Below are 16,715 nucleotides of genomic sequence, written 5' to 3'. Positions count from 1 at the left end.
GCCAATCCTACACCCGTCGCACGTATTTCACAACGCTAATTCCTCGCCATTCTTTACTCTTGTCAGTATGTTACCAGAAACGAACTGTTTACAACCTAATTTGACATCGGTAAATATGGGATCACCAACGTGGAGACTTTTATCAGCGTTCAGTGTTTGAACTCGGTATCACTCAGCTGATAAAACCATACTCCGTCGACTGGTTCGTAGTTTTTACAGGTCACACTATTCAAATTTGTCATGACAAATGTTTGTCTAAGAAATAGAGTAGTTAGCTTTTAGAATTACAGTTGAAGTTGTGTTGCGTTTTAGAGTTTTTACGCATTAATTATTGCTTGTTTTTAACTTTTTAACATTACTCTCTTCAGGTATAACATTATTAATATTCGTAGATGATAATGAACTTTTCAAACTTAATGTCACTACACAATGGTCATATAATATATAAGGATCTAACTTTGAAATGGAAAAATTAAGGGTAAAAAATTGCTGACCACAACACCAAATCTATATAACTGCAACCGCGAGTATTAACAAGTAAATTTACCAATATCAGCATATTCTGCTATTCACCCTTTTAAAATTCTGACACTCGACATATTAAAGAATTCAAGTTAAAAATGCTATACTCATTTACAGAAATGAACAGAACAGAACAAATATTGTATTCACTTTTATATCTCACCGTGATCAATATACAACATTCATACATGCGTGGAAACAAATAGTAACAAGAGCACCGCCTTGCGGGTGCAGACCGCTCATCTATTTTCTTTTTAAAGGTGAAGGGACTCTCATTTTCAATCACAAAGGAGGGAGGAGTGGAGTGAAGAGGGGTGTATAGTGTGGGGTTGTGGACATTTATTACATTATCTTCCAAAAAAGCGAAAAAAAAAAGAAAAAAAAAATCAGGGGGGGGGGGTTGGGGGGCGATGGGGGGGGGGGGCTTTGGGTGCGATGGTTGGACGGTATTTCAAACATAACCATTTTTTAAAAAAAAATGGGGGGGGGGGTATAGTGTGAGGGTGTGGTGGTAATTTGTGAGATGATCTTAAAAAAAAAAAAAATAAAAAAAAAAATAAATAAAATTGGGGGGGGTGGGGTGGGGGGGGTGGGGTGGGGGTATAGTGTGAGGGTGTGGTGGTCATTGTGAGATGATCTTAAAAAAAAAAAAAAAAAAAAAATAGGGGGGGGGGGAGGGGGGGAGGGGGGGAGGGGGGGGGGGAGGGGAGGGCACGGGGGATGGTTTGGGTGGATTTTAGCAAAATTTAATAATTTGACCTTGAGAGTCAAGTTCATTCAAAGGTCAAAGTAAAATTAAAGTTGCCAGGTACAGTAGCCTCATGATAGCATGTAAGTATTTGAAGTTTGAAAGCAATAGCCTTGATACTTAAGAAGTAAAGTGGATCGAAACACAAAATTTAACCATATATTAAAAGTTACTAAGTCAAAAAAGGGCCATAATTCCGTAACAATGACAACCAGAGTTATGCAACTTGTCCTTTTACTGTACCCTTATGATAGTTTGTGAGTGTTCCAAGTATGAAAGCAATATCTATGATACTTTAGGGGTAAAGTGGACCAAAACATAAATCTTAACCAAATTTTCAATTTTCTAAGTATAAAGGGCCCATAATTCCGTTCAAATGCCAGTCAGAGTTACATAACTTTGCCCGCACGGTCCCCTTATGATAGTTCATAAATCTTGCAAGTATGAAAGCAATAGCGTTGATACTGTAGGAATAAAGTGGACCTAAACACAAAACTTAATCAAATTTTCAATTTTCTAAGTATAAAAAGGGCACATAATTCTGTCAAAATGCATGCCAGAGTTATCTAAATTTGCCTGCCCAGTCCCCTCATGATAGTAAGTAAGTGTACCAAGTTTGAATGCAATAGCATTGATACTTACTGAGAAAAGTGGAACTAAACGCAAAACTTAACCAAAATTTTCAATTTTTTAAGTATAAAAAGGGCACATAATTCTGTCAAAATGCACGCCAGAGTTATCTAACTTTGCCTGCCCAGTCCCCTCATGATAGTAAGTAAGTGTACCAAGTTTGAATGCAATAGCATGATACTTTCTGAGAAAAGTGGACCTAAACGCAAAACTTAACCGGACGCCGACGCCAACGCCAACGCCAACGCCAACGCCGACGCCGACGCCGACGCCGACGCCGACGCCGACGCCAAGGTGATGACAATAGCTCATAAATTTTTTTCAAAAAATAGATGAGCTAATAAAGATAATGATAAATTGTGCGCGAGAGTGTTGTGTGTTTATATAAACACTGCATGGAGTATTTCCACTATATATTAACAAAAAACAGTGGAAACAGGCAAATAAATCACATGCATTTCATATTAATTGCATAATCAACTGTACATGTTAACAGAAACCGGCTTTAACAGACAAAACACATAACATTCATTTCATATTAAACGGTAAATAAATAATAATTATTATCATTAAGTTAAAGAAAAGTACAATAATTTCTTTTCTTAAAGCATGTAAAGCAGTTATTACTAACTTCCTACCGGTTCTTTTATTATTATTACATTTGTATTTAAAAGATTCAAAAATGTATGCATACTTGGTCTTACTGAATAAGCTTCGATATGTATAACTTTCATTTCTGATGATATTATAATGTCTGCCAGTTTCAATTACCAAACTTATGTGACGACAGACGTATTTTAGCAATTATGTTTCTATGTTTTTGATTGTCATTGACATATAAATACACAGATCTTTCAAATACAGGTTTAAGTTCTTTATAAGATATTAATAAAGATGATAAATCAAAATTAACTCTTCACTCAGATACATAGTGATCTCTTTACAATCTTGTCACAGTTTTTCTAGGAATACATGAATCTACTTAATAGTCATCATGCAAAAAATCTTCCATACAAGAATGGATATTATCATGAACAACATAATCTGCCCTCTCCAACTTTCGAATTAAAATCTCCACACACTATAAAATCACGTGAACTTGAGTATTTAAGTTAAGCATATCGTTCAGTATTTAATATAAGAGGACCGATTTAATATAAAGGTTGATTTCATGATGAGATATGACAGTACATACAAACCATAACACCGTTTGTAATTGTTTCACAGTTCTTGTGAATGGTTGATGCTGATATGTTATCCTTAACAAATATCGGTTGTTATATAAGTGATTAAGATGGCAATTCATAAGTAGGAAGCTTGCATTGTAGGGAAAGCAGTTCTAAACACTGAACTGAAAATCCCATTTAACAAACTGCCATGAGTGAAGAGGGAGCATTTCATTCATGATAGTGACAGTCAAAGTTTTATTCAAATGTTTAATTTGTGTGCTATTATTATAAACTATCCCGTATACTAGTAGTATAGTTGTGTCAATATAAACATTACTAACAATTTAACAACTACAAACACTTAGGTTAACAATTAGTTAAATGTTGATTGTAATGTAAAACGTTCTTTATCGGACAAATTTGGTATGCATGAATTTATTCAAATACACTACTAAAGGTATTATCTGGTATTGTCTGGTAGTTATCCCCACGCTTTTTGAAAAAAAGGTGGGGATATTGTGGTTATCTCCGCCGTCCGTCCGTCCGTCCGTCTGTCCGTCCGTCCTGGCCACTATCTCCTCCTACACTAAAAGCACTAGAACCTTGAAACTTACACACATGGTAGCTATGAGCATATGTGCGACCCTGCACTATTTGGAATTTTGATCTGACCCCTGGGTCAAAAGTTATAGCGGTTGGGGTGGGGCCGCGTCAGAAATTATCACTCATTTTTTAGGTTATTTTACATTTACTTCTTTATTTCTACACCGATTCACTTCAAATTGATACTGGACCTCTCTTATGACAATACGGTCAATCTCAACCATGCATGGCCCCATTCCCAACCCTGGGGCGCCCCGCCCACATAGGCCACACCCACCAAAAATTTCCATTTACTATAATTTTTTCATTTCTACACGGATTCACTTCAAATTGATACTGAACTTTTGTTATGACATTAGGGTCAATCTCAACTATGCATGGCCCCAATCCCAACCCTGGGGCGCCCGCCCACATAGGCCACACCCACCAAAAAATTCCATTTACTATAATTTTTTCATTTCTACACGGATTCTCTTCAAATTGATACTGAACTTCTCTTATGACATTAGGGTCAATCTCAACTATGCATGGCCCCATAACCAACCCTGGGGCCCCGCCCACATAGACCACACCCACCCAAAATTGCCTTTACTATAATTTCTTCATTTTTACACCGATTCACTTCAAATTGATATTGAACTTCTCTTATGACAATACAGTCAATCTCAACTAGGCATGGCCCCATTACCACCCTGGGGCGCCCCGCCCACATAGACCACACCCACCCAAAATTGCCTTTTACTATAATTTCTTCATTTCTACACCGATTCACTTCAAATTGATACTGAACCTCTCTTATGACAATACGGTCAATCTCAACTATGCATGGCCCCATTACCAACCCTGGGGCCCCACCCACATAGACCACACCCACCCAAAATTGCCTTTTACTATAATTTCTTCTTTTCTACACCGATTCACTTCTAATTGATACTGAACTTCTCTTATGACAATATGGTCAATCTCAACTATGCATGGCCCATTACCAACCCTGGGGCACACCTAGGTCAAACATTCGGCGTGGGGATACGCGTCGGCCTCTGCCGCGCCATTTCTAGTTTTAAATGTGGTAATCAAATCGAATTGTTCCGATCTCCAAAAAAGTTAACAAGTATCAACAGGTGCTTTTATCAGGCCATATGCAATCATAAAGCATTTTTAATAGTTCTAGACTCCGTCATAGTGTGCAAAATTATTTGTTTTTTTCGAGCGACCAAACGATGTCAAATTTGATAACGAATGAGGGGCTTTTCATACTACCTTAAGGTTAGACTTCCCGCAAGGTTATTTACTAACATGAGCACGCTTTCGTTGGTTATCAGGAAGCATCATACACGTAGTTGTCAAATGGTTATTATATGTATGTTTTGACGACTGTAAAATGTATTGAATTATGATGTAAATGCTTTCATCAGAGAAACGGTAAGGTGTGAATTGTTAGGACAAATTTTATCTATGTCGACATGACCTATTTTCACCGGGGCCTCTTCGCATTGATATGAAAGTACATTTATAGCTATACGTTCGCATTACACCAAAACATTCTTGTTATTAGTTAAATGTTCTTAATACCGAATACAAAATCAAACTACTTTGGTAGTTTTTACACTCTTTTGCACTATCACTGCTCTAAAGTCAAACTCTGATTGTTGTTAAGATAATAAGTTTTCTTATTTCGCGAACAAATATAACTGATACTTATTTCTAATATTAAAAAAAATCAAACGGGGCCCATGGTAACGGAAAGTAGTAATTTTATGGTTAAACTACACTTTTGATCAAATTTCTTTCACAGTTCCCTGTCAAATCGTGCAACAAGTAAAATAGCATACGTTCAATGTCCGTGTTGTGCAATACACTGCTATTGGTCTGACCAAAGTGTAAAGTACATGAATACTGTGTAGAGAACCACAAGACGATATGATAAACCAATTTTTTAAAAAGATGGTTCTGGAGGAGATATGGTTAGAAGAACAATTTGATGGACGGATAAAATGACACACGAAGGCACTACTGTCCAACGGAAATCACAGTATCGCAATAAATCGCCATGCGCATGTTGTGCTCAGATTAGCTCAAACGAAACAGTTTAAGAATCGAGATCAGGCTATGACTCTACGTTAACCTTTTGTTTGATACTGGAATACCGGATAAACTATATATTTTGTGAAACGAACCATTGACATACTGGAAAACGTATTCACTAATAAGTATGACAGTTTTAGCGACGATATTATATCGATAAACTTACATTATTGTCTCGTAAACATTCCTGATTTAAACGTTATAACCCTTACGGAGAAAATGGTAATACACAGATCGCCTGCCTTATATACTCGCTTCAAGTAGCTCCTTTAAAAGTGTGCTGGTAAAAAATCGACTTGTATATATATAATAAATATCGATTAATATATATATATATATATATATATATATATATATATATATTATATATTACATTATATATATATATATATTAATCGATATTTATTATATATATACAAGTCGATTTTTTACCAGCACACTTTTAAAGGAGCTACTTGAAGCGAGTATATAAGGCAGGCGATCTGTGTATTACCATTTTCTCCGTAAGGGTTATAACGTTTAAATCAGGAATGTTTACGAGACAATAATGTAAGTTTATCGATATAATATCGTCGCTAAAACTGTATTTTATATAAATTTTATTTTATACATGTATTTAAACCCAAATTAAATTTCATTTAATATTTATTGACGTTATGACGTCATAATTGATATGACGTTATCTCCATGACATTTTGACGTTGTAATATATTGTATTATGCCCTGATGAGCTATGCGAAACGCGTTGGCTAAATCAATATATATTTAAAATCCCAGACACGTGTTTTTACTTTTATTATATAATATTCACAATCTGGATTATTACATTTTACTTATATAACTATATATATATATATATATATATATATATATATATATATATATATATATATATATGTGTGTGTGTTTGCAATGTTTTTCAATCACAAATTAATATCATGCACATGCCTAACTGCATTTATTGTGTCTAAAATAGTCATGTCTTTAGTCGCTTTAACGCAACATATTTACAAAAATAGCATCGAACGTGATAGACAGTGAATTCAACGGACACACCTTTACAAGTAACAGTATCTCATCTTATTGTGAGAGTATGTATTTATGACAACCCACGAACTCAAAACAAATAATAGTATAAATGAAAGGGATTGCGAAATCAAATGATACATTACGCTTATGCAACGTATGCAACGTTCAAATTTCTACGAAGTTTACAGTTGCACATTGCAGTTTTCCTTTAGGGTGTTTTTCATTGAATTTGTCCAAAAAAAGAAGATTTTTTCATCGAACTTTCACATGTTTAACCAGTGTCGTGATGTTATATGTTTAGTTCTTTATGTTAGTTCGGATTAAAGTGCGTTATTCATTGTTTGTTTACACCATGTACATATTGTGTTCTACGCATTAAATCGTTACGCATGACTGCATTTACAATGTTTTCCTAGACCGCAGGTAAGGCGTTAAAACAAATGCGAATGTATAATAATATTATATTGAATTTTTCATAAAGTGTTAGTTTACACGCGGCTAACTCTATACGCATTTCTTGTCGTTATTAGCTTCGTCGATTAACGTACTTCTTCCGTAAACATCGCTGATAGACAACATATAACTTAAGCTATTCCAGATGTTGTTTACATTAAAAAAGCTGTTATTAAAGAACTTCGTTTTACTTAAAACATGAGAAAATATTTATGTGCTTTTTTCTTTCCCGTTGCTTACAAAAGAATTACATATTTAATACTTATTTAAGAAAAGGGCTTAACGTAACTTGTTTACAGTTTGACAAAATTACTATTACTTTTTCTTATCATGGATTAAAAAAGATGCTCGCGTTATGTTTAAACTAAAATAGTAATATTGACTAAGAACAATTAAAAATTTCGGTTCATTTTATTATAATCATTTATCGAAAACGAGTCAATAATGAAGCGCTTGTAACCCTTTTCATCAATACGTATAAATGCAATGAGCACCAAATTAGACCGCGAGCACACTTGATATGAAGTTGAACAGAAGCATCATGCTTTATGTTTCTATTTAAAGATTGTAAAAAATATCAAACCAACTAACAGAGGTATACATTTGAAGCATGATTGGTTGTAAGATATCATCGGGGGAAAGTGAATGGAACAAGAAACGTTACTCTTGATCCAATATTTTTTATTGATTTCCTTTGTTAATGATCGTGTTGAACTTTTTTCCGGAGCGTATCTTGAAAACTAAAAGAGATATCAACTTAAACCTTAATTAGTAAGTAGATCTGATTTATGGGGCGTGTCGTGCATAAATGATGCATCCCTATTTTTTTGAAAGATATTTTCCTTAATACTATCCTGTATTTCTTAATAGTAATGTATATCTAATTGGGTGTGAAGTTCACCAGACAATAATTTATGCTTGCATTGTTTTTTTGTTAGTATTTTCTTCCAAATTACAAGAGTTTTTTTAACAGTTGTATGCAGCACATAAATGTTATGTATATAACAAACGAGTTGTCAAGTGACTAGTAAATTATATAAAATAGAGTACATTTTCATATACAAATAAAACATAAGCCGGAGGTCTATCCTTGCTATAACGATAAATCTACAAAAATGGTTATGTACGAATGTGTTCTTATTGTCTGAGGATAATCAAAATAGAGATTGAATAAGCTTCTTAGTTTAAATGATTTGTTCACATATAATGCAAGATTGTTATAGACTTCAGCAGTTTCATATTTCATTCATCCAACAAATTCAAACATATTTTGCGTTTTCCAATAGTAGTTACTAATGAACACCTTTCTTATTTCTTTATATAGTTTACATTTAATAACAAAGTGGTTCTTCGAGCATATGACCATAATTACAATGTCTCTCCTCATACGGAATAGGAGCAGGTTTTTGACATATCCTGGCCTCAACTTTCAGTCAATTTGAGGATACTCGAAGTATACTAAAACACTTCTAAACGTGTTTGTTGGTTATAATTGTTATATAAGGTTGCATTTTAAAATCACAAAATGTTACATGAGTCCTAGCTCTAGACGAATTATTTAGCTCATTTTGCCAATTTTGTAGAAATTGGTCACGTAAATGCAACTTTAATATTGACAAAATATATTATCATCGCCAACATTTTGATATAGCCATGAATATTGAAATCCAAGTGATTGCAAAAGGCAACATACACTATTTGCCCAATATTTTTATTGTTGTTTAGTGTTGTACATAATTTCAACATATTTGAAGTCTTCTAACTTGATAATTTTTAACCAATATCTAACTACATGTACAGCTCTAATTTTGCGGAGAGTTCTTCCTAGTTCACCATAAACAACATTATTTTGAGTCTGTATCTTCACATAAAGTATTCTTTAACATAAATTTAAATAATTTCTTTCTAGCCATTGCATCGTTTAAACCTCATGTCCATAATGCAAAATAGGCACTTTGAGCGGATCAAATAAGTAAAATTTACATTTAACAGACATGTAGGGTATTTTAACATACATGCGTTTAGTTTAAAAGTTTTTTTTGATGCCTGACCTTCCAAGGTTTAACAGTTGGATGTAAAAGATCCTCCAGTGGTAAAAGCAATTCCTAAATAAGTAAAATTTCTGACAATTTCTAATAGTTCATTTTTATAAAAGAATTGTATTTTTTTATTAATCTACCACCTTTAAAAACAAGAGCACCGCCTTGCGGGTGCAGACCGCTCATCTATTTTCTTTTTAAAGGTGAAGGGACTCTCATTTTCAATCACAAAGGAGGGAGGGGTGGAGTGAAGAGGGGTGCATTGTGTGGGGGTGTGGACATTTATTACATATGTTCCAAAAATGCAAAAAAAAAGGAAAAAAAATAATTCGGGGGGTGGGGGTGGTGGGGGTGGTGGGGGGGGTGGGGGGGTGGGGGGGATTCTTGGGTGCGATGGTTGGAGGGTATTTCAAACATAAAATAATAAAAATAAATATTTGTGTTTTTAAACCGTTTCAAAAAAAAAAATTGGGGGGGGGGGGTGAGGTGGGGGGGGTATAGTGTGAGGGTGTGGTGGTAATTTGTGAGATGATCTTAAAAAAAAAAAAAAAAAAAAATTAGAGGGGGGGGGGATTCGGGTGCGGGGTGGGGGGAGGGGGAGTGGGGGGGATTCTTGGGTGCGATGGTTGGACGGTATTTCAAACATAAAATAATCAAAATAAATAGTTTTGTTTTTTACCGTTTAAAAAAAAAAATTGGGGGAGGGGGTGGGGTGGGGGGGTATAGTGTGAGGGTGTGGTGGTCATTTGTGAGATGATCTTAAAAAAAAAAAATATATATATATATAGGGGGGGGGATTCGGGGGGGGGGGGAGGGGGGGGCACGGGCGATGGTTTGGGGGGGAGTCTATTGTGGTATGTCAGGTAAGAGTAGTTTTGTCAAAGTATCAATCAAATATAATCATAAATAAAGAAGTTATGGCAATTTTAGCAAAATTTAATAATTTGACCTTGAGAGTCAAGGTCATTCAAAGGTCAAGGTAAAATTCAACTTGCCAGGTACAGTAACCTCATGATAGCATGAAAGTATTTGAAGTTTGAAAGCAATAGCCTTGATACTTAAGAAGTAAAGTGGATCGAAACACAAAATTTAACCATATATTCAAAGTTACTAAGTCAAAAAAGGGCCATAATTCCATAAAAATGACATCCAGAGTTATGCAACTTGTCCTTTTACTGTACCCTTATGACAGTTTGCGAGTGTTCCAAGTATGAAAGCAATATCTATGATACTTTAGGGGTAAAGTGGACCAAAACACAAAACTTAACCAAACTTTCAATTTTCTAAGTATAAAGGGCACATAATTCCGTCCAAATGCCAGTCAGAGTTACATAACTTTGCCTGCACAGTCCCCTTACGATAGTTAATAAGTGTTGCAAGTATGAAAGCAATAGCTTTGATACTGTAGGAATAAAGTGGACCTAAACACAAAACATAACCAAATTTTCAATTTTCTAAGTATAAAAAGGGCACATAATTCTGTCAAAATGCCAGTCAGAGTTACATTACTTTGCCTTCACAGTCCCCTTATGATAGTTAGTAAGTGTTTCAAGTATGAAAGCAATAGCTTTGATACTTAAGGAATAAAATGGACCTAAACACAAAACTTAACCAAAATTTTCAATTTTCTAAGTATAAAAGGGCAAATAATTCTGTCAAAATGCACGCCAGAGTTATCTAACTTTGCCTGCCCAGTCCCCTCATGATAGTAAGTAAGTATACCAAGTTTGAATGCAATAGCATTGATACTTTCTGAAAAAAGTGGACCTAAACGCAAAACTTAACCAAAATTTTCAATTTTCTAAGTATAAAAAGGGCACATAATTCAGTCAAAATGCACGCCAGAGTTATCTAACTTTGCCTGCCCAGTCCCCTCATGATAGTAAGTAAGTGTACCAAGTTTGAATGCAATAGCATTGATACTTTCTGAGAAAAGTGGACCTAAACGCAAAACTTAACCGGATGCCGACGCCGACGCAGACGCCGACGCCGACGCCGACGCAGACGCCGACGCAGACGCCGACGCAGACGCCGACGCCAAGGTGATGACAATAGCTCATATTTTTTTTTCAAAAAATAGATGAGCTAAAAATGATTATTTTTGTCTACGAAGAATTTACATTTAGCTTCCATATATCACATTAATGTTATTATAACAACAAACCCTTTTTAAACTCATCCTCAGATTCTGCCATTATGTCAATATCATCCGCATAAAGTAGTAAAAATAAGTTAAGGATACCTCAATCTATGCCACTAAAGCCATGCAACATATAGTATTCTTCTTTATCATACCGGCGCATTGATATCTGCATGATAAAGCGTTGCCTGATATATTTTTTATATCATGGTCAACAGGAAGTTCTTATATCAGTCAATGTTTGGAGTTGCGTGGGATTTGCAATAAAGTCAACACTTTCTATCAACATGAATCACGTTCAACAAAACAAACAATTTGATACCAAGAACGTACAAATTTTATTCTAGTTTAAAGTCATAAATCACAAAAAAACGTTTATTTTTTAAAAATCACCACACCCCGCACTACAGAAGTTAAATGACGTCATAAATGGGACAATACATCTTAAATGTTGATATAGTCATTGCACTCGCAAGTGTTGCACAGAAAGTCAAGACAAATGATAACTGCTAAACCTCAACTATTTACACAAACGATTTAACACGCTTATGTCAACATTGACACCATCATCAAAATGGCAATTTCAATACACATCTCCAAAATGGCGTCTCCAAACAATTTAGTGAAGTGCGTTCTTCGATTAAATTTGTCGCTTTAGTCCATTCCTGATCTCCAATTCAAGCCGTGTATAATTAAAGCGGGTGTACTCTCCCCATTCGTATTGCACACAACTGTTTTTCTCTATACGATGTTTAAAATAAGCGATTATTCGTGTCGTCTTTTCGAACGCCGTTGTTATGTCGACGTGTAAAAGCCGGATCAGCAAAGTCGGCGTACATTTTAAATATAAAAATGGATTTGTAGGAAAATGTGGTATGATAAACAGAAACACAGGTTACTGCCCAGCCTCGCCGTTATATATTTTAAGCCTCGCCTGATATATTACAAAACGATGGGACAGTAAACTGTTATTCTCCATTATATATCATCCATCGAGAATAGAAACGGTGAGAGTGACTCCTCTTGTCGTACGCCTATAAAGCATAAGAATTCTTCTTTACTTATTAATTGTCCCATCTCTATCTTTGATTTAACATTCATGTACATAGCTTTAATTATGTTAAGCATGTAACCTGTTGAAGCAAGTTTGATACGTTTGTACCAAATGATATCTCTTACCAAAAACGCGAACGCTTTAGTGTAGTTAACATATAATTTCTTATTATTCGGTAACAAATGGTTTATTACAACATGGAGAATAAAATTATTATGCAAATTCCCCATGTTTTTTTTCTAAATCAAGCCTGAGCTTCTATATATACATGATTTTTTCCAGCCCAAACATTTAATCTACTAAATATCAATGTTGTAAAAAAAATCATTCAATGTTTTATACAAATCCTCCTTTGTATAAGATAACTCAACCTAACAGTTAAGATCATCAACTATTTGCATAACGTGTTCCCCATTAAACGAGTCTATATAGGCCTTTTTAAAGTGATCATTCCAATAATACCTATATGGCAACTTTTTAACATTACTCTCTTCAGGTATAATATTATTAACATTCGTAGATGATAATGAACTTTTCAAACTTAATTTCACTACACAATGGTCATATAATATATAAGGATCTAACTTTGAAATGGACAAATTAAGGAAAAAACTTTTTGACCACAACACCAAATCTATATAACTGCAACCGCGAGTATTAACAAATAAATTTACCAATATCAGCATATTCTGCTATTCACTCTTTTAAAATTCTGACACTCGACATATTAAAGAATTCAAGTTAAAAATTCTATACTCATTTACAGAAATGAACAGAACAGAACAAATATTGTATTCACTGTTATATCTCACCGTGATCAATATACAACATTCATACATGCGTGGAAACAAATAGTAATAAAGATAATGATAAATAATGCGCGAGAGTGTTGCGTGTTTATATAAACACTGGATGGAGTATTTCCGCTATATATTAACAAAAAACAGTGGAAACAGGCAAATAAATCACATGCATTTCATATTAATTGCACTAAAAAGTATGACAGTTTTAGCGACGATATTATACCGATAAACTTACATTATTGTCTCGTAAACATTTCCTGATTTAAACGTAAAATTTAAAGCGATTTTTATCAATTATAAATAACATGTAAAAGGTATTTCGGACCTCATCTCTACATACAATTAGTGGACTCAATCATTTACATATGACACTTCTTCTTAGATAACTGAAAGGAAGAATATGCTTACCTTTGGTTTAAGGTACATTTATCATAACTTCCATAATATCTTCCTTTAACAAAATCCTTCCTTTCTTAATATAAAATTATATTAAGTTTATTATAATTTCCTTATGGTAACTTTTTTTCATATTTAACTTAACATGAGTAATTACGACATCTCACTATAAACATTTCACACAATTTTATTATTCTATTGATTCTTTAATGTGAGAAATATTTTGTTTGTCCCATCTGCCTTTAAATAGCTCAGTTTTGTTAGTCGGATAATGCGGAAATTTATTCAAACAAATAAAACATATCATTAGCAAACAGTCCATCCCGCTCACTTAGTATGTGCAAACACACGTCCGACACCGATATGTCTGCCGTTATTTGAAACGCGATTTCACAATTCTTAACCCTCGCCGTGCATTGTATTTTATACAAGTCATCAGCAGAAATTCAATCACATTTAGACTACTTATATCTCAATTTGCAATTCTTTGGGAGGGGGGAGGGGCTTAAAGGGGTATTTTCACAGATTTTGGCGTGTATTGATGTTTGTCATTAAATGCGTTATATTAATACATTTAAACATTCGACCTAAAATCTCCAGTAAAAAAACAAGATTGCAATTAAAAAAGTAACGTCAACTGGGCTCGAACCACTGACTTCTGGAGTCCTGGAGTAAAACGTTTTCCGCTTAGACCACTCGACCATCCGTGCTCATGTTATGAGGGAATGAATGTTTTACTTTATATAAGCAATCCTGGTAGTTTCACAAAATATTACGACAAATAATTTTCAGGTTTTCAAATCGTCAAAAGATGCATATAATGGGTATTTTAGAGCATGGTTAATCTTCAGTATTACTGTTTCCTCACAAATATCATAACTAAAAAGAAAATTTGCGAATCTGAAACAACTTTTTTTTAATTTTGTTAATTTACCAAAACGTGAAAAGGCACCTTTAATGTTAACACTGCAAACACAAAAATAATTGGATTTAATAAGAGGGGTTTATATTGCTTAAATTTACACACAACGCTGCCATGGATCTGGTCTACTAAGACAACAAAACCTCGCTAACCCCGATTTATGCAACGTTTACGTCTACCCCCTTGCTCATGAAGGTAGGTGTTTTGTTTTCACATTTTATCAATAACCAGCATCGTTCGCAACATGAATGCGTTTAGTGACATAGAAACGCGCGAATGAGTGCTTAATAAATAATGCACAAAGGTTAAGCTGTTATTAAATTTTCGTAAAAAATATAAAAGTTAAATAATCCCATATAACGTTAAGGTTCATGTAGAGGCTTAATTTTGAAAAATGTGGGACCCCTAGCATTGAACTCAAATTTGACTTAAGGAAGAGTGCCACATTGAAAATGTATACATATATGCTTTAAAGGGATCTTTTCACGCTTTGGTAAATTGACAAAATTGAAAAAAGTTGTTTCAGATTCGCAAATTTTCGTTTTAGTTATGATATTTGTGAGGAAACAGTAATACTGAACATTTACCATGGTCTAATATAGCCATTATATTCATCTTTTGACGATTTTAAAACCTAAAAATTATAAAGCGTTGCAACGCGAAACGATTGAATAATTTGGAGAGTTCTGTTTTTGTCGTTAAATTTTGTGAAACTACGAAGATTGCTTATATAAGGTATAAAATATATCAAGTGTGTGTATTCGGCGGAATAGCTCTGTAGGCTAAAGTGTTTTTACTTCAGGACTCTGGCAGGACTCCAGGGGTCACTGGTTCGAAACCTGGTCCGGGCAATGTTCTTTTCCTTTTTTTAATTTTATTCTTGATTTTTTACTGGAGCTTTTACGATCCAATGTTTACATTTATCGATATAAAGCATTTAATGAATAAGTTAAAAAATGCCAAAATCTGTGAAAAGGCCCCTTTAAAGGATGTTTTTCTTTCAAACTGCTACCAATTTTGTACATCAACGTTTCATAACATCCACAAAATCAATCAAAACACAAAGCGATTTTAACAATAAAATATACATTATTTTCAAAAATCTGAATCATGTTTATTCCACGTATTTCGGCGGAAAATTATATAACTTGTGATTAATATCGACATTGACGAGGGCAAGTTACGCTTAAATAGTAAAAAAGTTTACATATCTAGAAATATCAAAACTCGAACACATGTCATTTCATCACCATGGGGGCAGCAATTTTTAAATTAATAAAATAGAAAGAAACATTCTAAAAACTCACTCATCGCCTAATTGACATTCCAAACTGTTGACGATGACAAATGCATTGGATTGTAATCTTTCCGTTGATGTTTGCAAACTGCACGATCAGACCTCACAAACACTCAAAAGAATAACTATGTAAGAAGCATTTCACCAATGCTTACAATCGTTGTCGAATCACATGTATTATATTATTGCGCATAAAATAGTACGCTTACAGACTGACAGAAAGATCGATACGTAACTCCGTTCAATTCATCACGGTATACTATTCTAGTGATAATATATAATAATACATCGCTTTAACAATCTAAAACTAGAAATAATTCTTTTAAACGGAGTTTTTAATAACGAAAGTGAAAACAACGGAAGTTGGATGGATATTCTGTGAGATGCACTTCGGCTCCAGAAAAACAATACATATAAACTAAAAAAGACGTGTGGGGGACAATTTTCAGCTGGAAAATATTTGAAATAGGGTAATTGATGATATCTCTACGTGGTCATTTCTGTTATTCTGTGCGATCTCTTGCTGATTAATGTTAATTGTTGTTTTACTAGTTGCCACATACTAGTTACACATACCCGGTTTTCTCACCACTGCACGTGGTTTCGACCGATTTGTTTTGCACGTTTTTCTACGGAGCACAGCGACGGCCACGCTTTCAAAATGGGTAGAAGGAATCGAAATATAAAATCAATTGGTTTGCCAATTTCTTTATATTCGTTTACAATTTTATATATCGTCTGCAATCTATTTCAATTTGAGATGGTTTAAAATTTGCAATTTGGTTGAGAGGTAAATAACAAAATTGTTAAGCCTTTGAAATAGAA

At 34.1% G+C, this 16,715-nt stretch overlaps 1 protein-coding gene across 5 annotated transcripts in view; it reads right to left on the bottom strand.

The window, feature by feature from the left end:
• LOC127844267 (uncharacterized) overlaps positions 1–16,715 on the bottom strand; it is an 83,976-nt gene that overhangs the window by 26,843 nt on the left and 40,418 nt on the right. The window contains exon 1 of one of the 5 annotated variants that reach the window (XM_052374341.1): positions 15,901–15,924. The exons of 3 other annotated variants lie outside the window; for them this stretch is intronic. In XM_052374341.1, the coding sequence (XP_052230301.1) occupies positions 15,901–15,904 (4 nt within the window). In that variant the 5' untranslated portion in view covers positions 15,905–15,924. Of the gene's footprint in view, positions 122–15,900; positions 15,925–16,715 lie in introns of those variants that run through there. One more of the 5 variants, XM_052374336.1, reaches the window with a different exon arrangement.

Source organism: Dreissena polymorpha, chromosome 9, assembly GCF_020536995.1.
Source record: "Dreissena polymorpha isolate Duluth1 chromosome 9, UMN_Dpol_1.0, whole genome shotgun sequence".
Taxonomy (NCBI): Eukaryota; Metazoa; Mollusca; class Bivalvia; order Myida; family Dreissenidae; genus Dreissena; species Dreissena polymorpha.
Note: the sequence above shows the minus strand (reverse complement) of the source record. Positions and strands in the feature narration are given on the sequence as shown.